We start from the raw sequence: 25224 nt of genomic DNA, 5'->3' as shown, positions 1-25224 counted from the left end.
TTCCCCATTCAACTCCCACAATTATATGAAACTTTCTGAATTTGAATCACCAAGCTTTCTCTTTAAAATATCATTGGGGGGCGGGGCTAGGTGGCACAGTAAATAGAGCACTGGCCCTGGAGTCAGGAGGACCTGAGTTCAAATCTGACCTCAGACACTTAATACAAAAACTAGCCGTGTGACCTTGGGCAAGTCACTTAACCCCAATTGCCCTCCCAAAAAAATGTATCATCAGGTTAGGGAACTTTATATTTACCTGGAAATGTTTTTAACTGACCCCTATAACAATGGGCCAAACATATGTAAGCAATTCGTTTGCCTCAAACACTCCAGTATTTCTTAGGTAAATCAGTTCCCATGAAAAACCAAGTGAAAAGAAAATATAAAATATCAACCAATCACTGAGCATTTATTAAGTTGCAACTATGTACTGTAGGGGTGGGGAACCTCTGGCCTCAAGGTCCCCAAGTGGGACCCTTTGACTGAATCCAAACTTCACAGAACAAATCCCCTTAATATAAAGATTTATTCTGTAAAACTTGGACTCAGTTAAAAGGCCATACCCAAAGACCTACAAGGCCACACATAGCCTCGAGGCCGCAGGTTCCTCACCCCTTTACTAGGCAATGGGGACACAAAAGCTGAAGTGAGACAGTTTGCCTTTAGAGTTTACATTCTGTCAGTGTAAATACAAAGAAATACAAGGTTTCTGAGTGGGAAGGCACTAGCAGCTGGGGGACTGGCTCAGGAAAGGATTCACATAGGAATGGCATAAAAGCTTGAAATTTCTCTCTGACCAGTGAACATACTGTAGGCCTTGGACTTGTGGACTTGGATTTGCTTTCAAGGCTACATTCAACTACAATCCCGGGGGCTGGAAAAGTCATTTCCCTTGTATTTGAGTAAATATTTCATTTCCACAATATGGTGTCCTGACCAGAATCCCTTTTCCTGTCTCCCACAGGCAGTGTTCTTCCCACTACATATTTCATATTTGCATTTCCCTAAAAACCACCCTCTGAGGTAGGCAGTACAAGCATCATTTCTTTATACTGCAGGTCAGGAAACTGAGGCACAGAGATTTAAGTGACTTTCTGTGGTTCCCACAGCTGGCCAGACTCACGTATTTGAACCTGGGTCTTTCCTGATTTCAAGTCTATCATCCTTCCCACTCTATATCTATCATAATGGAGATTCAAGACATCAGTAGAATTTCAAGTGAGATTTTGAATAAAGAAAATCTGCCTGACAGGTTTTTTTTGTCAAATAATTTGGTTAAATAATTTGATTAAATAATAGGGAATTTATGTAAGTGAATCTTCTAGTGCTACAGAGCCCCTCAACAGGGCTTGTGCACACGAGCTGGCTAGCATTTATAGAGAATGTTAAGGTCTGCAAAGAGCTTTACCAATATTCTCTTATTTGATCCTTATAAAAACCCTGGGAGGTAGTTTCTAGTATTCTCATCTGCATTTTATAGATGAAAAAACTGGAGCAAACAGAGGTTAGGTGCCTTGTTCGAGGTCACACAATTAGTAAGTGTCCGAGGCTGGATCTGAACCGGTCTCTTTGTGACTCTAGGTCCAGTATTCTATTCACTGAGTCACTGAACTGTCTCATATTCAAGCTAGTTACTTCTTTCCATGACTGTAGAGCTGCTACTGAATTCTCTGCCATCTAACCCCAACTCTGAGGTGAAAATTGATATTCTACCTGCGAATAAGAGATTTTGCTTGTTACATGATTTCAGAAAAATGTCAAATAGCTTCTCTTTGCAGAAAGGTTTGGAGGCCTCTCTTTTGAGACAGCGAGGGGAAGGCCAAGCGGGTTTTTAACCTCCTCATTTAATACCATAACTTGGCCACTCGTAAAAGTCAAAAGTGGCAGCTCCAAACCTAGCAAAATGAAACTCTGCTTTGTTCCTGAAATCCTGCACTGTTAGAAAAACAACTTGCCTGACCAGGCCACTGCATGTCCTCTCTCTCCCTTCAGGTGCCAGGAGACTGAAGGACAGTAATGTAAGGCATGCTACTACTCTACTTATAAGGCTTTCGTTTACCAGGCAGGGAATATGTGTCTGACACATTCAATCCAGAGGAACTAGGATTGTTTGTTTTCCTATGGTGCTTTGGTTTGCACAATGAACAAATAGTTGAAATATTTGCCGAAAAACGCATCTGAAGCTGAGGCTTTAGTGCTTCACATTCTTTAGGTAACAAATACTCAGCTATAAAAATGTCTCATTAAAAGTCAACAGTAGCTCAGTCAAAATCTTACCACAATTGTCTTGCTTAAACCCGGTCAAAAAAAAAATCAATAGATAAATAGTCTATCTTCACTGTCACTTCACAGTATCATTATCAATAATCTCTCTATCATTTAGGTATTCTCATTAAGAGAAGCAAGTGAATTTCCTCCAGGAAAACAAATTCTCAGAAAAAAAAATACAACCAGAGGGAGAATTTATTGCTTCTTTTTACAATTCCCTCTTCACTTCTCTGCACATCAAAGCCCTCTACAATCCCTATAACTCCTACAAAGTTAGCTTATAACTCTCTTATGCCACGTAGCCTTCCTAGGTCAACTCCTCTCAAAGACGTTCCCTTTTGATTTTCTTTGGTACTTGCAAATACTGTCAGCACACATCTTTAACCTATGGCCTCTCCATGAATTCCAGGATTATATGCACCAGGCTTAATGTTGGGAGCAGTTACTCTAAAACACAACTCTTTGGCTTATGCTGACCCCACCCAAAACTCCCCAAAGGAAATGGTAGAATATAGTTCTGATATGGGTAAGTCTCCACAAATGCAGGAAAAACAAGCCCCAGTTCTGAGAAAAGTCTTAAGGGAATAGTGCCCATCAAGCACAGGACAGCCTTTATTTGATCTCTACAATTAAGGGACTCACTGTAGTAAGATTCACTGTAGTAGGCATCCGACAATAGATAAAACTCTCCTGACTCTCTGTTAACCCTACCTTCTCCCCAGAGCCTATAAAATAATATGAAGTCAAAGCATACCCTAAAGTCCTGTATTCCCCTAAGAAGGGAAAACAATTTCGGGCTGCAACAGAGGCAACCCCTCATTATTTTACTGAGGTTCACTTTTACCCTCAGGATCCCAAACATTCACGCTTCTTTAGAGTATGAGCCTCAAGGCTTGGGCTTCCCATAAATGCCTTTGGTGTTGCTAAGACAGGCAATCCCCTTCTCATCCAAATAATTCACAATAATAACAGGGTGCAAAGTCTAGGTCTTTGCTGCTCCCTATCATGGCTTTAGTCACTGTCTGTTCTCTTCCCAACTCCAGAAGATTTGTGCACAATCCTATTTTTTTCTCCAAGAGGCTGATGCTGCCAAGGAATTCCCCTTTCTTATTCTAGAAGTGTGGCTCCCCGAACTCTTAAACATAGGTTTGCTAGAGGGGCATCTCTCCATTATCTTGCATAAGACAACGTTCAGGTATTTTGTTCTCCCAAAACATAGCTTGAGTTCCTCAGTGGCTTCTTTCAGCTCTGTAGGCCATATGCAAAATCCTTTTTTCTTTCTAAGAGGGTAACACTGTCCAGGGATTGCCTTGAACTTGGGGGAACTGAATGGTTCATGCCTCTCTAAGGCTAGAGGTAAAACTCTGGGCTTCACAAATTCTCTTCTTTGGGCTGCATACATGAGAACATGTGATTCCCAGGTACCTCTATGCCCTGTGGGCTACTAATGGCTTGTGGTGGGGAGTGTCCCCTGACTCTAGATGGCCAGATCTACTACTACTACTGCTTATAATTTAGGATCTTATGGACAAAGCTGATCCCTGCCCTTTCTCTTCTTTAAAAATAGGCTTAGCATAAATGGACATTGCTTTCCCACAATCATCTGAGTCAAACAATTCATCTGGGGGCAGCTAGGTGGCACAGTGAATAAAACACCGGCCCTGGAGTCAGGAGGACCTGAGTTGAAATGTGACCTCAGACACTTGACACACTTACTAGCCGTGTGACTTTGGGCAAGTCACTTAACCCCAATTGCTCTCCCAAAAGCAAAACAAACAAACCCCCCAAAACAACCAATTCATCTGCAATTGAGGTTCTCACCGTATTATGAATGGGTCAAATGGGCATTTACACAACTATATTTCCAAATTAATAATTCCTCTATTATATTTAAAAAGTCTATTGAGGTCTGGAACTGTCATATTTTATATTTTCCCAGCTCATAATAGGTACTTTAAAATGTTTGCTGAATTACCTTGGATATAGGCTTCAGTTACAAAACATTTTACCTACATCATCTCAATTTGAAACTTATACCAACCCTGAAAGATAGGTATACCTTTTAGTATACCTGAAAGTATACAATTCAGTAAATAGTATGCCAAGGTAGTTCAAATATTATTATTATTATTAACTTTTTGGAGGGGGGAAGGCAGGGCAATTGGGGTTAAGTGACTTGCCCAAGGTCATGTGGCTAGTAAGTTTTAAGTGTTTGAGGACAAATTTGAACTCAGGTCCTCCTGACTCCAGGGCCGGTGCTCTATTCACTGCGCCACCTAATAGTATTTTTTATCCCCATTTTGCAGTTGAGAAAGCTGGTCCTCAAAAAGGCTAAATTATTTGTTTGAGGTCACGTGTCTAATAAGTGCAAGACCTGTGACTTGGACCCAAACGTTTTGATTCAGAGTCTACGACCTTCTATTACACCACAATCTATGTATGACTTCTCTCCCTGGCTAGAACATAAGTTGTGTCTTTGTATCCCTAATAATATTCAGGGCTAAGGAGGAGAACCAGTCTTCTGTTGATATCCTTTTGCCAAAAATTCTTTTTTGTTACTCATAGCATTCTCAGCTAGCCTCAGCCCATTCTGAACTTTAGTGCTTCTGACATTCTGGCAAGACCGTACAATGTTTTTTTACAGCCATCGTAAGTTACCTGTCCTTTCTTCTATTTTCTATATGTCTTTTAGAATTCTAAGCTGGCTGACAAATTCAACCGTATATTGGTTTTGTTAGCCAACTCCTCCCTTTCTGGGAAGAACTACAATTACACATTATTCAAAGGACAATGGAAAGAGACATATATGGTACATCTCAAGGTACTTTAGCACGTTGCCAATGATGACTTGTATATGAGAAACAGTATAAAAGACACTATTGAGAGCAGGCACAGCCAGAAAAGAAGCTGGATCAGTCATGTAGCAAAAACAAGAGGCAATAGATGGTTAACCCAAGTGTTAACTTCAGTTGCTCAAAGAAAAGTCCTTTATGGGGGATTGATCTGAAGACAAAGACAAGAACTACACAGGACAAGAAAGCAGGGAAGAGTTGTGATTTGCAACAGTGAAAGACTCAGCTACTCTGATCGATACAATGAACCAAGACAAATTCCAAAGGACTCAGGATCCAAAAAATGCCATCCACCTCCAGAGAGAGACCTGATGAAATCTGAGTACAAATTGAAGTATAACTTTATCAATTTTATTTTTCTTGCATTTTTGGAAATATGGTTAACATGGAATTTTGCTTTCTACGAGTTTACATGTATAATTAATATACTGCTTGCCTTTTCAATGGGTTGGGGAAAGGGGTGGGAGGGAAAGAATCTGGAGCTCAAAATTAAAAAAGATCACTAAAATAAATAAATAATAAATTTTATCTTTTTTTTTTTTTTAAAGGGGACTGTGATCTGCCCTGGGTTGGGGGAGGGCCCAAACTGATGAAGTTGGACATCCACCAAAGCACCAGTAATACTACTGAAAGCTTTATATTTCTCAAGTCTAGTATTTTGTGGGGCCCTAGGCATGTGGTCCAAGGTTCATTATAGTTGCACCAGTTACTTTTTTGAGAAAAACTTCTGGGAATCTCTTCCTATGGGCAAAACCAGTGGTGTGTTGGAGTCAGCCCCTACTGGCCTTGAGAACTGACTGTTAAATATTCAGTGTGAGCTTTAACACCACAGAAATTAACAAACATCACAAATCAGTGTCGGATTTATTGTTTTGTTGCCTGCCTAGACTTAAGAAAGTGATGGAGAAAATGTGAATGATGAACATAAAAGGATATTGTGTGTACATTTGTTTTTTCCGAGGGATGATAGTTAAACATTTATAACAACTCACTCCTCAGAGAAATTTAAAATTTTCAAAGATTCTGTCTGAACTTTCCATAATTCTCAATCTAAAGGGTTGTATTCACTGACTGTCCTGGGCCAATAGTTACCCTTTTACTTTAATTGGAATCTTAAAGCCTTTCCCATCCCTTGCCAAACGATTGCTTCTTCTCAAAATCCTTTCTCCATGTAGCGCACAGGACTGTCTCCAACACACATATATTTCCTGCCTTTCCTATGTAAAAGGAAAAACTAGAAAGCAGAGCCAGTGGCCTCAAACAAGTCAAATGCTTCTTCTTCTCCCCAGAGTCAAAATCTAAGTAAATCATTTGTATGGTCTTGCTAATGTTTCCTCAAAGAGCACTCAGGATCTCAGCTAATGACTTCTGGAGGTTCGATGCTAACAGCAAGTACAAAGGTCATTCAGTTCTCAATATATCAGGCTGCAGATTCAATAACTATCATGATCAAGGCCCATAATACCATTTCCTTTACTTAAACACACACACACACACACACAGTCCCCAAAGGGCACAGGTGAAGTACACACAGAACAATGCTGTGCGTCACAAGTTACCTGTTCGTTGAGCTGTATGACCTGGGTTTCTAAGTCTTTCTCAGACTTGGATGCTGAGCCACTGCTAGAGGGGGTCCTTTTCGCTGATGAGGGACGAGAAGGGGTAGATCCTGGTTTAGAAGCTGGACTAGATTTAGCAGCACCTGGAAACAACAGAACAAAATGTAAATAAACAGAAGCTTAGGAAACACAGAACCATGGGGAATGTTGTCAGAGACCTTAGAGATTATCTTGTCCAACTCCTTCATGTTACCACTGTGGAAACTGAGGCTGCCCAGAAAAGTGAAGCTACTTAGCTTGGCATAGGTGGGACTTCAACCCAGGTCTTTGATTCCTGGGATCTTTCAACTACCACAAAACCATGATTCTTCCATGACTTTTAAGTGACGAAAGAATTACATCAATAGAGAATGCAAAAGCCACTCCCAGCAACTCCCTTCTGCCCCTTTTAGAAATAAGCCTATATGATATTCTGTGTTAAGGCCTGCTATTCAACTACTAAATAACTGCATGCTTGGGCAGGTTGTTTAAATGTTCTAGGTCCTAGTTCCCTTTCCGGAACATAACATTCACTTTTGCCTCGAGTGAGATAATAATAGATTTACAAGGACTAAGTACTTGTGAAGAAAGGCAAATTCAATATTTTGTAGTTAAAGGGACACATAATCCCTTTTAATTAATCTGATACCAGAGCTAGAAAGGACCTTGACAAAAAGATAATGTTTGTAGAAAGCTTTACAAACTTAAAAATGATCACATCAGTTATTATTGCTGAAGGCAGTAGAAAGCTCGCACAATTCCATTAGAGATTCTAGCATATAGGATAGCTCAATTTAGTCTTTAGCTTATAGGTTCGTGTCAATGAGGTACTTTATAACTATTTGTCAACAAATATTTATTAAGTGCTTAGTATGTGCTAAGCACAGGAGAAAGACAAAAACACAGTCCCTGCCTTCAAGGAGCTCACATTGGAATAATGGAGGAGGTAATATGCAAACAACCATATGCATGCAAGATACATGGAGTAAATGAAAATTAATACCGGAATGAAGGTATTGGGGATGGGGGAAGAGAAGGAAAAGAGGGGAACTGGGAAAGGCCTCCAGCAAAAGGAATTGACCAATTTCTGATAGAAATAATATTAGAAATGATAGGTTCTCAGGTCAACTTGTAAATGCCTATTTAACCTATAAATCTGTTGGACCTGTCAGTATTAATAATACTATAGAACCTAAACACCATCTATAATAACATTTCTATATAGAAAAATACATTTGAGATTCCAGTGTGAGATTCTAGAAACAGATCTCCTGTCACTATAGCCCCAGAATGAAGAATGGGGGACTCCCTTCCCTCCAAACCACTGGAAGTAGCCAAGCCAGCTAATTAGAGGGTCCTGATGGGTGGGAGTTCTTACTGCAATAGTAAGGGTTAGAAGGAATGAGGAGCTGGCCTCCAATCAATTCCAGTAACAAGAGATGGGGACAGGAGAAGTGAGATGGGGCCATTTCTAGTGGTAAGGGGAAGAGGGAAGGGGAAGGGTGGAGGGAAAGGGAGAATAAGATCCTTTCGGCTCAAGAGCCTCAGGGATGAAAGGCAGGAGCTCTGGACAGAGAAAGGGGTATATGCTAGAACCGTGAGCTCTTTCAGGCAATGTTCTGTCCAAAGAAGAGAGGTTTAGCTGTGTTGGGAGAGAGGGCAGGAGAGAGTCTTAGGGGCAGCAATATGGAGACAGAATTCTGCCTTATAGGCAGTCATTTGTAGATACAGGATATTCATCTATTTGAAATTTGTAAACTGAGTGCTTATGAAAAAATATGTTTATTTTCATCTGATACCAAATAAGGGAATATTTTTATTTTTAAATTTTCTCTTTTTTGTCTCCTTATTGAAGGTTGGGAGAGGTGAGTCCACAAATTTATATATACCACAAGGGTATACTGCCCCAGTGAAGGTGTGAACAAAAGCCATGACAAATTATGGTGTATGAATGTAGTGGAATTCTATTGTGTCATAAGAAATTAAGAAAAAGATGAAAGCTTTAGAGTAAGCTGGGACAACTGGTATGGACTGATGCAGAACAAGAAGAATAATTTATACTATAACATCTATACTGTAAAAATGAATAGGATTTTGAAAGACTTAGGAACTCTGGTTATTGCAATGATTAAACATAACATTAAAGGATTGTTGATTAAGAATGCTATTCGCCTCCTGAGAGAGCGGTGATGAACTAATATGCAAAATGAGATGCACATTTTGGGAAACAGACAATGCAGGAATTTAATTTGACTGATCATGCAAATTTGTTGTTAAGGGTTTTGTTTTTGTTTTATTTTTGGTTGAGGGAGGGTAGTATGGGAGAGAAAAAAGGCTTGATAAGTGAAAAATTAAAATTTAATTAAAAGGAAAGCCTTGAAAGTATCTGATGTGAACAAATGGACATAGAAAAATATATCTGAAAAATAATATTCATTGTACTTACCAACCTGGTAGAAATGTAATTATGGGAAAGCTCCTCTCCTACCTGAGAACTAGTAGCTCTTCTATTTGCCAAATTAACCCCTCTTGCCTGAACTCTTAAGTCCATTTTCAACTTATTTTATCAGTTCCTGCTTCTTTTTTTCCTTCAAACTCTCTGTTATTATGGACTCAAACTAAGAATACCTTTCTCCTCTCTTAAGGAAAAATTCTCATGATGCTGAATCCTAAAACCTAGCTTAAGATACAAAAAGGATAAGCTCTTGGGCAGAGATGGAAAATATTTAATGAAGGTTTCATACTGAAAAAGGAACAGGGAAGGAAAAGGGTTTGGACACAGCTGATACATCAGGAGCATGACATGACAATTCATAGGATATAAGGACTGGAAAGAGGGCAAGCAAGATTTTGTAGGCTCAAATGTCTGTAGATAAATGTGAGAAATATATGTAATAATAAAAATATAAATGATTAACACCTATATAATACTTTGAGGTTTTCAAAGTATTTTCCTCATGATAATCCTAACAGGGTAGGAAATATAAGTGTTATAACCCTCATTTTACTTATTAGAAAACTAAGGATCTGATAGGTTAGGTGAGTGGCCCATAATCATGAAGCTAGTAAGTATCTAAGGCAGGATTTAAGCCCAGGTCTCCTAACTCTAAGTCTAGCACTCTGCCCATTCTGCCACTCCAACTACCATAGACATTTTTTAAGTCTCTTATTTCTCTTATGTCAAGTTCCCTTTTACACTGTCAAGCAATGTATCCCTACCCACCCAATTCTGATCTCTCTGAAATCTATCCAGGTCTAAGATGTATACGTCAGGCTATGCCTGACTTTCCCAAAGACCTGAGGCTCTAAATGGAAAATTAACTCAAGAAGGCTAGGAGTCACCCAACAAGATTTTGGTACTATAGCTGCAAACGACTCTAATGAAGGAGAAAAATCCGATCCCCAAAATGACTTTTCAGGGAACTCATTAGCATATCTGCTATTTAAAGGGACCTGTACTAGAGAAGGAAATGAAAGCAGCCCCAATATACTTCTTAGAAGAGCAAAGTCTTGTAAGAACAGTGTTGGGAAAGCGAGGGTTCAGGTTTGCAATAAATGTTCAAGAATCTAAAAGTGCTTAAAAAAATCTCTTGTTTTAGGAAGCTGAAGTAAGGAACAGTACACCTTGTTTGCCATGCATGGGAAAGAGAAAGTAGAACTAATGAACTATTTTGCTTCCTTTCTGAATTTTATACTTCATATTAATTATTTACCCCTTTAAACCAAGCCTATACTCCTACCTCCCCTATTTCTGGCAAAGGCAGCCTCAGTTTCCCAATCATTCAGGCACCCAAAAATCATTCCTGACTCTCACCACCCTACTCTCCATCTCCAATCAGCATCATCTTATAGGTTCTGTCCCTTAAACATATCTCATCCCTTCTCTCCAATCACATCACATCCACACTAGTTCAGGTCCTTGGTATGTCCCCCCCCCCCCCACACCCACCATATTTTGGTGATTGCATCAGGTACTAGGAATTCAATAATCATCTCTGTGTAGATAATTCCTAAATTTGCATTCTAACCATTCTCTCTCTTCTGTGCTACAGACCTACAATCACCACCTCGTTGTTCATCTATATTTCAAACGTAACATTTCCAAATTAATCAATCATAGGATCATTGATTTAGAATTGGAAAGGATTGTAGAGGGCCAGTTCCTTTATTTTACATGTGGGGAAACTGAGGCACAGAGAGATGAAATGATTTGCTGAAGATCACACAGATGATTCAACTCAGAGTACTCTTTTCACTGTACCATTCTGTTTCTTGCATCACTGTAACAATTTTGAAAATGGGAAAACTCAGAAGGTTGGCACCTGACCTTATAGAATTTGCAGCCTAAAAGATCCTGCCGATTCTACCTTCGTACTCTTGTTTCTTTGAGGCAGTATGGTACAATGAAAAGGGCTAGATTTGGAATGACTAGACTTGGGGTCATCTTAATTCTGCCATTTTTTATCTGTGATCTTTATTTTTTCTTTTTGGAGGGGCAATTGGGGTTAAGTGACTTGCCCAAAGTCACATGGCTAGTAAGTTTTAAGTGTCTGAGGCCAGATTTGAACTCAGGTCCTCCTGACTTCAGGGCTGGTGCTCTATTCACTGTGTCACCTAGCTGTCCCTATCTGTGTGATCTTAAGCAAGTGATTTAACCTCTGTGGGCCTCAGTTTCCTCATGTATAAAATAAGGGAGTTGTCCTAGATGAACTGAGGTCCCTTGGAGCTCTAAATCTAGGATCCTGAGGTCCTAGTTTCCCCATTTCTATCACTGCCACCCTAATTCAGGCCTTAATTATCAGTTCCTGAATTATTTAAATGGCCTCTTAACAGATCGCCTTGCCTCCAGTTTCTCTTCACTTCTCTAAATATTGATTTAAAAAATCTATGGTACAACTCTGATTATATTATCCTTCCCTCCTAAAAATAAACAAACACCAAAAAACCCCAAACTAATAAAAATGAAACAAATCAAAACCCAGACTTTAAATCCTCTTTGCTAACCAAATAAAGTCTAAACTCCATAATGTGGCATTCCAGGTATACCACAAGATGGCTCTACCTTACCTTTCCAGACTTCTCTCCCACTTCTTTTTCTCACCGACCTGAGAGTCTAAGCAGAATGAACTGCTTCATTTTCCCCTGAATGTGCCTTCTTTTCCCATCTACAAGATTTTGTTTATGTTGTTCCTACTGTCTTGAAAATGGGTGCTTTCCCTGTTTTCCCTATTAGACTTCAGTATCATTTCCTCATCGAATCCTTTTTTTCACCCTCTCTCAGATAAAAATAACCTCTTTTGATTTCCCACATCATGCTATATATAAATTATAGTACTTTTGATCTTGTCATCTTAGTTATGGTATTTTCTTATCATTATGGTTATTTTTGGGTCTTTCACTTCCTTACTAGGCTATAAGGTCCTTGAGGGCAGTATTTTATCTTCTGCCCTTCACAGTATCTAGTAGCATGCTTTGCAAATAGTAGGTGCTCAGTAGATGCTTGCTCTATGAATCAGTGTCTAAACCTGGTCCATCTTCACTGCTCGGTCTTACTGTTCAGTGTTGGTGAGGGGACTGATAGAACTGTCTGGGTCCAATAGCAAATGCTATAGAGCAATGTGAAGAGGCCAGGAGCCACTCTGCATCAGCTGCCCTCTGAATACAAGCTCTTAGTCATTTATTTAGTCCTGAAAGGGCTTTTTAACATCAAGACAATTCTGCCCTTTTTATTAGTGATCAATTTTTACATAGAGAAAGCTCTTGTGGGCCTTTTCAATAAAGCAATTCAAAGAATATGGAGAACCAGCAGCGTCCAATGGATAGCTAAAAAAGGGTAAAAGCAAAAAATAAAATCACTCATAGCTGAGTTCCTTGCCCCATCTCCATTCCCCACGAGGGCACACATCTCATAGCACTCTTCTGCCACACAGCCAAACTCATGGAAAATCTTTGCCAAGTATTACTTGTACTGTATCTAAATAATAAAAACAAAACTGACCAGTCTGGTCAATTCAGAAACAGCCAGTTTTGGGGGAAAAGGTTAGAAAGTGGTTGATTGACTTGTGATGATCAAAACCACTGACTCTCCTAATTACCCCAGGTAGAGCTTTAAAATGGCAGGGGGAATTTTGGCCAAGTGTGCCCAAACCTTAATGCTAAAGGTACCAAAGCATTCAGAGTGCCCTGTGCTTTTGTACAACGCATCTTTATTGGCTTTTTACACAGCAATGTGCATCAAAATATTTTCAGTGGGTAGAATAGGACTGAAAACAAAAAGCAGACTACCTGCTATCTGTAACTGCAAGGAGTGTATTACCTATCACTACTTTCCAATTATGTGCATGAAAATAGCACCAGCACCTAGTTAACAGGTACTAGAAGTTTAGGGAGTGGCATATGAGAAAGTAGAGTGTAGACTTGGTGTAACAGAAACATTTTTTGGAATAGTTTTATAATATTCAATAACATAGAATGTACAAGATAAGGTAAAAATGGATACATGAATTAGACATTATAAGAGATTTTATAAAAAAAATTTAGAAGAACATGGAACATATTACTTATCAGACTTATGGATAGGTGAACAATTTATAAAAAATAAATTTAACTTATTGAGGGAGTTTTGTGATTCAATAGACAGAGGATTGACAGAGGATTGGACCTGGAGTCAGGAAGACTCCAATTCAAATCTGGTCTCAGACACTTTACTAGATGTGTCGCCCTACATAAGTCGCTTAACCTGTTTTCCTCAGTTTCCTCAAGTGTAAATTGGAAATAACAGAATCTACCTTGCAGGGTTGTCAGAAGGATCAAGCACAGTATATGATACTGTCATATTAGGAGGTGCTATTTAAATGCTTATTCTCTTCCCTTTCTCTTTTAGCCTTATCTGATTTTTAAATTAATTGGTATTTTCAGTTCCTATGAAGGAGTTTTGGCAGAAACTGACCAGTGATGGAATAAAAGGCTGCTAGAAACAGAATCTCAAGGGTAGTGCTTTCCTTAGGAGGCCACACACACACATACACACACACATAGACACACACACATTTTTGTTCAGAAGGTCTACTCTTCATTCACTTAAATAGAGAGAGCAGCAGTGAAAAAAATCTGTGCATCTACTCTGAAGGTTTTAATGCTTTAATGGAAAATGTACTCTGGGCTTCAAACCGAAGGTACATTTTTAAGAGGAGACTGAACTCAGATTTTCATAAGCTGTGATCTGATATGAAAATAATTTCCCCGGAGAGCCGTCACATGGCTAAAATACATAAAGAAGTGTCAGAATTTAGAGAGCAGAAAAAAGAGACTTCCTCTGCTCCTTTTTCAATGCCATCTGTTGACTTGTGTGACCCAACAGGAGGCGCTGGGTGTTCAAGGACGCCCTACAGACGTGGCATTGATGTTGTTTCCAAAGCTTTGCTAAAAAACAACAATAAGAAAATTAGGCACACCAAAGAAATGCACTAATTATGATGAAACTATATAATCTAATTTCTAAGGCCTCGAGATGTTCCTTTTCTACTTCATTCTGGCCAGGGGTATTGCCAAAAAAAAGTCTACTTTTTCTAATTTAACAGACACTTTTAAGTCATATCCCCCACCCTTGCCCCAAAGCCCTGATCAAGGTTATCTCCAATGCACATAAGAGCTGAATGTTTTTAGTTCCAAGGTTAGGATCAGATTTCAATTTTAAATGCCACTGAACTCATTTAAAGTGGCCTTCTAGATCCCAGAATTCCCGACCAGATTATTTCAGTTCTGTCCATATCCTTGGCTCCTCCCTGCTCAACACCAAAGTGAAAACCTCCCAAACTGCCTCTTTTTATTTAAAAAGACTGTAGCTATTCTGATTGGGAGCATGTGATGCACATCTGTTTGAGTGGCCATCAAGCATTTCAAGTTTTTTCCGAGTTGCATTTAAGGATGTCCGGAAAAATAGTATTTGCCATGTTTTATGACCAAACATTTTTCCTTTCTACCTCCTCCCTGAAGTTCTTATTTCAAAAAGGATGCAGAGGAAAATGGATATGAATAGAGAAGTTCCTGTAATTCCCTTTCAACATTAAAACTAAGTATGGCTTATTAAGCTACATCTTTGAATTGTTTTAATTATTGCCTTCCAGAATTTTGCTCTAAATAGGATTTCTAGGACCTCTTAACCACAGTTCTAAAAACAAAGGACAGTCTGATTCATGGCCTTGTTAAGGCCAGAGCATCACTGCTGTTTATGTCGATTAGTAGCCTGCCTAATGTTTATGGAAAATGCTGTTTTGTTCTTCTGAGGTCTACATGAATTCAGGATGATGAAGCAAATAAAAGCATTATATTCAGCTTCATCCTTCACAACTAGTACTTTGATGAAATTTAGAAATTCTTCTCACATAATTTACATCATTTATTCTGCCAGAATCATAAATAGAGGAGCTAAAAATATGACATTGATATTGTTGACAAGAACCACAAATGAGGAGAAATTTATTCAGTAAGAAACAATCCTATCAGTTGGTTAGTCACAGCTCTTTACCCATTCTTGGAAGGTGTCCTGATTTTTCTGTACCACATTTGGTCTCCCCAGGCAGTCAGGAAACCAGGGGCTGTAATGGAAAGAGGGCTGGACTTGGGAGTTGGGAGCTCTGGAGTTAAAATCTTACTAGTTACTTACTAGAAATGTGACTCTGGGCAAGCCAATTAGCCTCTCTGGAACCTCAAGTTTCCTTATCTGTAAAATGGGGATAATAATACCACCTATCTCACAGGAATATTGGGTGGATCAAATGAAATAACATCTGTAAATACTTGGAGAACATTAAAGTGATGTATAAATGTGGGCTATTATCATTGCTATTATTACAGACTTCCAAGGAACAAAATAAATCCAGTCACCATGATTCAGTAGAACAATGCCACATTCTGTGCCCACGAGTTCTTTCTCATCATGATTTGTCCTCTAAGGCATAAAAAGAGTGATGGCAGAAGGATTGAGAATGAGTGGGTTTTTATAGCAAGAACGGAGACTTTCCCAGTCTCTTGTATTGACTGAGAGGATAGCAAATAAGGGATTTCCTCTGAATCTTTATGTCCCTTGTGTCAGGATGAGAGGCTAACAAAGGCAAGAAATTAAGTCACTTCAAACATATCTGAAAATTGTGCTGTAAAATTGTGTAGTCCTGATGACTACAAATAAAAATAGCTTTTTAAAAAAATGCTCATTTTTGGGAAGGGGGTAATCAGTATGTTTGCCATCTTGGGGTGGGGTGTAGGGGAGTGAAAAGGAGAAAATTCAGAACTCAAAATCTTGCGGAAATGAATGTTGAAAACTAAAAATAAATAAATAAATTCTGGGGAAAAATTAAAAAAAAATAAATGTGATTAGAAAATAAAATATTTAAAAAAAACACTTATTTTATTCTTTAACGATATCTTTGATAGAAGATAATAGAATTTTGTTGTGTTTCACATGGTTTCAGAATGCCTTCACAGTGCTCCTGGGACCAGATACCTGGATTTCCTACCTCTTTATACTTTTATCAGTCAAGATAACCTGGGATTCAAATTCTGCCTCTGATATCCTAGTTACAGGATTCTAGGCAAGTCTCTTACCTTTCCGTGTCAGGCAGATCTCTAAGACTCTAAGTTGCTTGGGAAGACGAAGAGATCTACACTGACAGGAGTTTACTCACTTAAAACCTTTCCCTCATATTTTCCCTATAGGAATGAAGTCTTGGGTCCAGTTCCAGCCCCTTCCAATCACTCCTACTGTAGTATAATACATGCTTCTTTAGGGGAAGGAAGGGACTAGATTTTATTTATATCTGTGGTCCTTCCAAAGCTCAGCACAGTGAAGTACATAAATGTTTGTTCCATCAGTGCTTCTCTCAGGACAAAGAACTATGTGAGAGCATCTGGATTCTTGTTTCTTTTCCTCCTGATTCAGAGACTAGCTACTGTTTTAAAGCCCTCTTTCCCAACCAAAATCTTTTAAAGAACAACCCCTGTGTGGTACTTTCAGCAGAAGTGATGATGTAAAAGCCTTGTTTTTTGGCTACTTGCTGGGGTCTTCTTTCTGTAGCTGAGAAAGGCAGGCAGCTCTTGTCCTAAGAACTCTGAATTCAGGAGCTATGGTTGGCTATTGGAATAAGCCATGTTGTCACAGCTAACTACTCCAAAGCAGGGTTGCTAGTAGCTTGCTGAAAGCTTCCTATTTAAGGGTAGGAGAGGAAAGAACAGACAATGTTGATGCTACATAGAGAGGGAAGTGAAGTTTGGTATGGCCCTTGGCTTTCAGCTCCATTGTGAGCTTGGGGAGGAAAGATCAACTTGTCTTACTAATGGAACATTCATTCTGTTTCTATCTAGAATAGCTAGAATAGTGTACCTCACAAGAATCTCTCTGAAGTTTTCATGGAAGAGAGGGAGAACCTGGGCAAAAAAGTCTCTTACCCGGACAGCCAGTCTGTTTTATTAATTTTTTTAAATACAAAAAAAAAGAGCATGCTTATTATAATATTGGTTCAGCCCCAAATTTTGTGACTTCTGGGAAGCCCTGAATTTTGTGAAAGGCCCAAACGATCAAATCTCTCATTTGGAGATTTGTAGTGAGACAAAATTATTTATTTGGTCCAGAATAAGCATAATAGTCCTTTTGGCTTGTACAAAGTTACTCATGTCGACTTTGGCTGGGTAAAGTTTAGCTGTTCTCCTTTCCTGATGTCAGTCCTTGGAAGTGGCCAGCAAGCTACTCCCTGAATAGTTTGGGTCTGTTCCATACTACTGCAGACCATAAAGTATTTCAATCTAGGATTCAGTATTCAGGAAACCTTCATTTTCTTCTTACAGGTTTTAAATCTGATTCAATAGCTATGAATATAAAAGTATCTGCTCTCTATTTTTGGACTCTAAAAAGGAAAATGAATTTACAAGCATCTGAGAACATAATGTTGTAAATTGTAAGACATCGAGTCAATTAAAAATACCCAAACACTGATACTATCAAACTATTTTCCTACAAGCTGAGTAATGAATCTTAAAAATGATCACCTCATAGACTCCTTTAGTGTTTCTATGGTACACCCTCCCCCTGGGCTAGAAGTCCTCTGACTAACTTGAGGATACCACCAGCAAACAACTCTTTACTATAATCAAAGAGCTGGTCAGAGTTCTTAAGCTTAAGTTTTTATGGTCTCTCAAATCACTTTATATGTCTCCTGGGGAAGAATAACAATTGACTAAAAAATGAGTGATTTTAAACTATATTCCAAAGTCATTAACTGCATACTTTTTGGAACAGTGATACTATTACTAGGCATATTCCCCAAAGAAACCAAAGAATGAGGAAAAAGGACCCATTTGTATAAAAATATTGATACTAGTGCTTTTTGTTGTTGAGAGAACTGGAAACTAAAGGGGTGGTCCTCAGCTGGGGAACGGCCAAACAAATTACGTCATGTGAATGCAATGGTATGCTGTTGTGTCAACACCCCATATTTCTCTACTGAAAATAGTGCCTTTATATTATAGGGGAAACCGAGGCCCCGAGAGAAGTGAATTGTCCAAGATCTCACATGTAGTAAGGAGCAGAGCTATGATTCAAACCCAGAACTTCTGCTCCAAATCTATTGTCCAAACACCTTGTAGTTAGAAAAATTTCCTAACCGGATTACATATGTTCCTATCATCTTATGATATGCATACACACACGCACACACATACATATGTAACTACCATGAGTCAAAGAAATATCTATTGTATAGAATTGCAATTGTAGGAAACAATGCAGTAAGTGAGAGAAACTTTTCAGTTGGTCATTTTTCAATCTTTTCTGGTTAATTTGTGAAAGCTCATGAGATGTTTCGGTCAGTGGCTTCGTTAGTGGAGGAGTGCAATCATTGACTTGGGTATGGGCATGTCTAATCTCATCCCACCATGTGGACTATTCCTCTGTATATAGTGAGGGATGCCTGTGTCTACTTTGCTTCTAATGGGAGATGATTACACCCATCTTTGTTCCATGAGAGAGACTTGGGGCTACGTTTCCATTTTATGTTAACATTCCCATACCAAGTTAATTCTTCCCTGGTTATTTTCCCTGCTGTAGATGATGTGTTTATTTTTAGCCATCATGTGATCCTCCGGTATTTTCCAGGCACTGCTTGAGTCACCCTCATTTCAGAGAACACTTCAAAGAGAAAAGACACAAAAAAGTCTCCCATCTCAAAGTCTCTCCATAATTTTAAATTCTAAATATTTAAATCTATTTTCACCCATTATGTGTCCCTTTATTACAATCCTAACCTTTCATGCCTCTCATCTCTAAGCAGAAAATTAAATTTCCTTTGAAATACTCATATTAGGTACTAAACCTTATGACCTTCCGATTTCAAATCCTTTACGATATTTTTTTTCACAGAGCAACAGAGATGACAAAGAAGCACTCCAGAGGACCCAGCCCTCAGGTGGGCATGCCAGCAATCCTTTGGGATGCATCTGTAGCCTGTTTACTCCGGCATCAGGGAAATGCAGTAGCTCTAAGTGGAGCAGTTGAAAGGACTGAGTGAGCAGCATGGAGGTGACAGATTGAACAGGAACTAGACACATGGGCGTTGCTGTGACAACGCCTTCCACGGGCGTCATCACACTGCTGGCATCAAGCCTCAGTTAAGTGGGAAGAAAAAAAAACAACCCTGAAACTTAAAATGGTGAAAATTTTAAATCTCCTGAATGCTTTGTCTTCCAGGTGCAAAGATGGCCCTGCCCATCAGCAGTCTGTAGAGAATGCATTTTGAGTCTTTCCTCTGGAGTAGTTCACTCAGTCTTCCTTGTGACTTGTGGCATACATTTGCCAGGTGTCTGGCTGGGTTTACAGCCTACAGCCACAGGAAAGGGCCTAAACACCACCCTCAACCTCATCAGTACCATGACCAACCAACTGGCCATGGGCTAATTTACTCCCCTCCCAAATGAAACTTTCTGATTGAAAGGGGCATGATCTGAAGAACTGGAGTTTAAAAAATAAAATGAAAATTCAGTCCTTCCTGAGCTAAGATACATGTTTGTGTTGCCTACTTTTTGCTTTGGTGTGAGGTACTGTCAGAAAAGACAATTAGGCCCCAGAAGTACTTTATGCCTCTGCTTTAGAGTCCTATTTTTCTTGACCTACCTGGACATGTTAATAATCACTGAACAGTGCATCATCCTGGAAGAGATGCTCCTGGCAAGCATCTGGAGCAACAGACACACTACATTGTTTTCTGCTCTTAGACATTCCCTCGATCACATCGGGTGACACCTAAAGGCCCCCAGAATAAAGGCTAGCAAGTGGATGGACATTCTGTGCCATTCCACAGAACAAACTGGTCCAAAGCCCCTGCTCCCGCGGGCCTGGTACAAGGTTTCCCATCAGGTGCCCTGGCTTTGGCAGGAAACCAGGCTGACAGTGAGATGGTGAGAGAGGGCAAACTCGTCCAGCAACATGGAAGGAGCCAGTCACAGAATCGATCAACATTAACACAAACATATCGAACACCTGCATCTTTGTGACTTGCATCAGAAGATTCTAAGGAAAAGCTGGTACTAAGTAGGACGACTGCTTTCCCAAGTGCATTTGGCATAGTAGTATTGCCTGTGGCAACTCAGATATGCTCAAGTTTTTGGGTAAGCAGAATTTGGAACACAAAAAATCTTCGCTTGGTTATTTAGCTATGAGCTTGGTTTTTGACCCTGGAGTCATGAAGACAAGTTTGAATGGAAAGACACAATCAGAAGGGAGTGGCTTAACCTACCAGTCTGGAAATCAAGAGATAGGGGTTTTAGACATGTCTCTGCTACTAATCTATTGTGTGGCCTGAAGCGCTCACATGGCTTACCTTTTCTGTGTCTCAGCTTCTCTATCTATTTAATGTGGGGAAAATGTCTTTGAATTCCACAGAAGAAAGGTTATCACAAGTGTACTGAACTCATCATTATTTGTTTTAGTGTCTCAAAAAAAGCAAAAGGCATCCCAATAGAACTCTCTTTCCAAACCAAAGCAATAAGGTTCAAATGATTCTCTGTCCAAACACATCAAACAATTTTCTCTTGGTTCCTGACAACCCACAAATTCCAACCACTCAATAAGAGCAAAGACAGAACAGAAGTGATTTTGTGTTGCTAGGAGTCAGTAAGATGTAGCACTTTGATTTTACTTCTATATTCTTCAATTTGTTTTTTTTTCTTTAAAACAGCTTTATGAAGGAAAAAATATATTAGAGACGAATGCTAAAAGCAATATGTACAAAAAAACGATGACCCAGCCTTTGCAGGTTGTCAACTTCAGAGTTTTCAATAAGTACTGTTTACATTTTTTAGAAGAAAACTATACAGCCACATGTTTGTGGCTGTACAGAAATGCTCTACAGAAATGCAAATATTTTAAGCAGCAAATGGTACTATTAAGTGTCTTCTATGTGACAGGTTTGCCTTGGTAATACCAAAGCTGTTAGAGAACTGAAGAAATTCTGTATCTGCCTGGGAAAGATTCCCCAGCTAATGTCAAGAGATCCCCACAGAGAGTGCCGGTTGCCCCTCTTCCCTGACATCCAATCAGCCAAGCAATCCACCATAACTTCAGAATGTTGGCCAGGAGTAGCATTTGCTGAAGGGGATGTGATATTTGACAGGAAGAAAAAGAGGATCCACTGAACCACAAGTAAACCCTTTATCAAATATTATTTGCTTCCTGAATATGCTCAAATCTCATCTCTGAAGTTCTATCCGGAGGGTTGGAGAAAAGAAACTTTGAATATAGAACATAGCCAGATCTTCATCTGAAAATTACCATCAACATTGCCATCTATCTGATTTAGTTATGACATCTCTAATGCCTCATTATAACATAATCATCAGGTTTTCCTTCTTTCTTTCTTTATTGGCTTTTAAAAAAGAAATAATCAAATATCGAAGTTGAAATAAACCCCAAAAGTAAAGAGAAAAAAGGTTAGGTGCCAATTTCTATAACAACTACTATACCTTCTCTATGTGAGTACAATATAACTTTATATATTTTACTCGGCTTCTATCAGAATCATAGATTTGAATTTTCTTTTAAGTTTATAATTGTTCACCCTGTGTGGGCAATAGGTGGTGTAGTGGAGAGTGCCAGGCCTAAAGTCAGTAAGACCTATCTTCCTGAATTTAAATTTAGCCTCAGACACTAGCTTTGTGGCCCTAGGCAAATCACTTATTCCTGTTTGCCTCAGTTTCCTCATCTGTAAAATGAGCTGGAGAAGGAAATGGAAAATCATTTGCCAAGTAAACCACGGTATCTTTGCCAAGAAAACCCCAAATGGGGTCACAAAGAGTCAGACATGACTGAAAATGACCAAACAACAACAAAAAAGCTAATCTCTAATGATGACTATCTTTGACTTGGGTTTTTGGCTCAGTGATGCAATTCAGAAACTTCATAACTCCAGCAACTGTTGCATTTACTAGACAACCTATAATTATATAAACATGTATTTTTAAACATGTCCCTGGTCGTTAGAACAAAATTGATAAGGATATTCCCTTTCAAGATACCATCCTTTTGAGTGTAAATGAAATGCAATTCACCAGGAAATCATAAACTCTGATTCTGTATCTGTTGTTTATACTAAACCATGTAACATCACAGGTTAATCCTGCGTTTGCTGAGCTGTTTCGGTATGTAAAGAAAGTCAAGTCATTTGATCAGTCATTGGAACTTAACATTGGCACAGGACCTGTGATTTCATCAGAAATATGGGAACTCCCATTGAGGAACTTCTGTTTGTGAAGCAGATAGATACTCACCTGCTCTGCTCCTCTGAAAGGTTAAGTACCTTGCTCAGGGCTACGCAGAGAGCATGTGCCAGAGGAAGGCCTTGGACCTAGGTCTCTCTCTGTCTTCCCACTATGCAACACTGTCTCTTGCTAGCAATGAAGAAGATAATATTCTGAACATCCTGGACAGCTCGAGAAATATAGAATCTTCCCTTAGAATGCACAAGGTGGGTGTGCACAGACAGACATTTTGCCTAAACAAAAGGCTTCCTTGGTGAGCACAGGAAGCAAAACGACATTTTGCTGCAGTGCCTAGATGAGTCCACTCTTGATTATTCACGCATTGATGGATTATCTTATTTGCAGTCACTTCTCATTCCAGATCTACTTCCCCTTTCCCTACAGGATGCTCCTGGCATGCCTCCTGAGGTTAGCAGTATATGTTTGCTCAAAGAAGGAAAATACATTTCAATATTCACCTTAAGCAGAACACATACAAGGAAGGCAAACAGATTTTTTGTTGTTGTTCAGTCGTTTTCAGTTGTGTCCAACTCTCTGTGAGCCCATTTGGGGTTTTCTTGGTAAAGATACTGGAGTGATTTTCCATTTCCTTCTCCAGCTCATTTTACAGATGAAGAAACTGAGGCAGAGTAAAGTGACTTGTCCAGGGTCACATAGTTAATAAGTGTCTCAGGTCAGATGTAAACCCAAGTCTTCCTGACTCCAGGTTTCACATTCTATCCACTGTTCCATATAGCTGCCCAGATTATAACTAAGGCACATAATATATCTCAAATGCTTCAAGGGATCATCCACTATTTTAAGTTATATGTCTTCACAGCTTGCACCCACAGCACAGACTCCACATAGCCCTGGCTCTAGAGTAACTGCCATGCTTCTCCCACATTCTGCTGCACCTGCTTTCCCCTACATCAGGGATACCCCTTCTTACATCTCAGCCTTTTCAAATCCCGTGTTAGCCTTCAAGACCCAGCCACCTCCTCCAATGAAGGTGACAAGTAAGAATTAACCAATGTATTCCTTAAGTAATAGGATATGGAGTCCCAGGGGAACCTTAGACATCACTTACTCCAATGCCAGCATTTTACAGAGGAGGAAACTGAGACCCATCTAAAAAGGCTTGCCCAAGGTCACACAGGTAGCAAGCAGCAGAGCAAGGATTTGAGTTTACCCAGGGCACTCTTTCTCTATATCATGGGGCCCCCTCAGTACTGCTACCTATGCTTAATGAGAGTAACAAACAGTAGATTTTAGTGACTGCATTTACTCAGTATTGTTGGAAAATGATGAGTACAATACGAAATAATTTTTAAAGTAACTCATCCATTTAAACATTTAAGTGTGTAAAAAATTTTAATCATTTGAAATGGAAAATTTCCAAAATGGAAAAATGAAACTTTCTAAAAACTTTTTCTGGCTTCTTCAACAGACTATAGTGAACATAATGTGAACATCTTTTAACAGTTTAGGATTATTCATCATGAACATAAACCGTTATATTTTGGTGCAACACAGCAATGCCCTCAGGGATTACTAAGATGGATAGGGCTGTTTGTTCCTCTTCTGTCTCCTTGCTTGATGTCAAGCAGTCACAGTCATGCTTCTTGGTCCTGTAGCCATACCTCTGACCTTTTTATACTTTGTTATTTCTAATTGGTTGTGACTTGCCCAATCATACAGCCAATGGTATTAGAATCAGGGATCAGAAAGCGAAAGAGAACTCTGAGGAATGAAGTACATGAACTAATACAGTACCACAGACTGACGGTTTCCAGAAGTGACTTCAGAGAGGATTTATTCCAACCTCCTTCATTTTACAAATAAGGAAACTGAGGCCCAGAGATAGTAAGTGATTTGCCCAAATTCACAAGGGCACAAAGTAAAAGAGCTGGGATTTGAACTCGCATTCTCTGACTCCAGTTCCAGCACTCTCTTCCTTGTTCTACACTAAGGTGTGGAATATGTTCTTGAAGAACAGGACTTTGCTATTTCCAAATGCTTTCTGCATGTTCTTGATTGTCTGCTCCTGACCCTTCTCAACTTTCAAAAATTTTTCTCAGTCTTTAAAGACTCAGGTGAAATATCCCCCTTTCAAAGCAGGCTTGCTGATTCTTTCTCCCTCTTCCCCATCAGAAATTATCTTTCCTTCTGCTGATACTCATGAAATGAGACGCTGAAAAAAGGGGTGAGAGGAAAACCTTGGCTTCTCTCACCTGTAAAATAAGGAGGGAAGATGAGCTTAATGAGGCCCTTCCCTTTGTGTATCTGTGACCTTCCAAACGAATCACCTGAAATTCTAGGAAACTCAATCAGGAAGGAAAAATCCTACCCATTTATTTACATGTGAGCATTCTGTTATCATTCAGGTTCAACAAAAAAAGAAGTTAAATAGCTTTATCTTCCATACTGAAAACACGGACAGAAAGCTGTCAAGAATTAGGAAGGCTTGTGTTCAAGTCCTGCTTCTGACACATGCTCTCTGGTGACCCTGGGCAGCCTACGTATTGTCAGTGCTCCAGGCACTTCCAGCTGACTATAGGTGGCCTCCAGGATCAAATACAAAATGTTTAGCATTAAAAGCCCTTCATAATTCATCCCCCTCCTAACTTTCCAGTACTGTTGCCCTTATTCCACCTATCTATCTATCTATCTATCTATCTATCTATCTATCTATCTATCTATCTATCTATCTATCTATCTATCTA

General features: G+C 39.3%; 1 protein-coding gene across 7 annotated transcripts in view; it reads right to left on the bottom strand.

Annotated features, from left to right (window-relative positions):
- MAPRE2 (microtubule associated protein RP/EB family member 2) overlaps nucleotides 1–25224 on the bottom strand; it is a 201849-nt gene that overhangs the window by 16928 nt on the left and 159697 nt on the right. For all 7 annotated transcript variants that reach the window (XM_069099899.1, XM_069099898.1, XM_069099895.1 and 4 more), the window contains one exon: nucleotides 6680–6822. In XM_069099899.1, coding sequence (XP_068956000.1) covers nucleotides 6680–6822 — 143 coding nt within the window. The remainder of the gene's footprint in view (nucleotides 1–6679; nucleotides 6823–25224) is intronic.

Source organism: Petaurus breviceps, unplaced genomic scaffold (assembly GCF_028583685.1).
Source record: "Petaurus breviceps papuanus isolate PSGF00001 unplaced genomic scaffold, PetGlider_PUasm1.0 38, whole genome shotgun sequence".
In the NCBI taxonomy this organism is placed as follows: domain Eukaryota; kingdom Metazoa; phylum Chordata; class Mammalia; order Diprotodontia; family Petauridae; genus Petaurus; species Petaurus breviceps.
The sequence above is the reverse complement of the archived record's forward strand: the minus strand, read 5'-3'. Positions and strand labels throughout refer to the sequence as shown.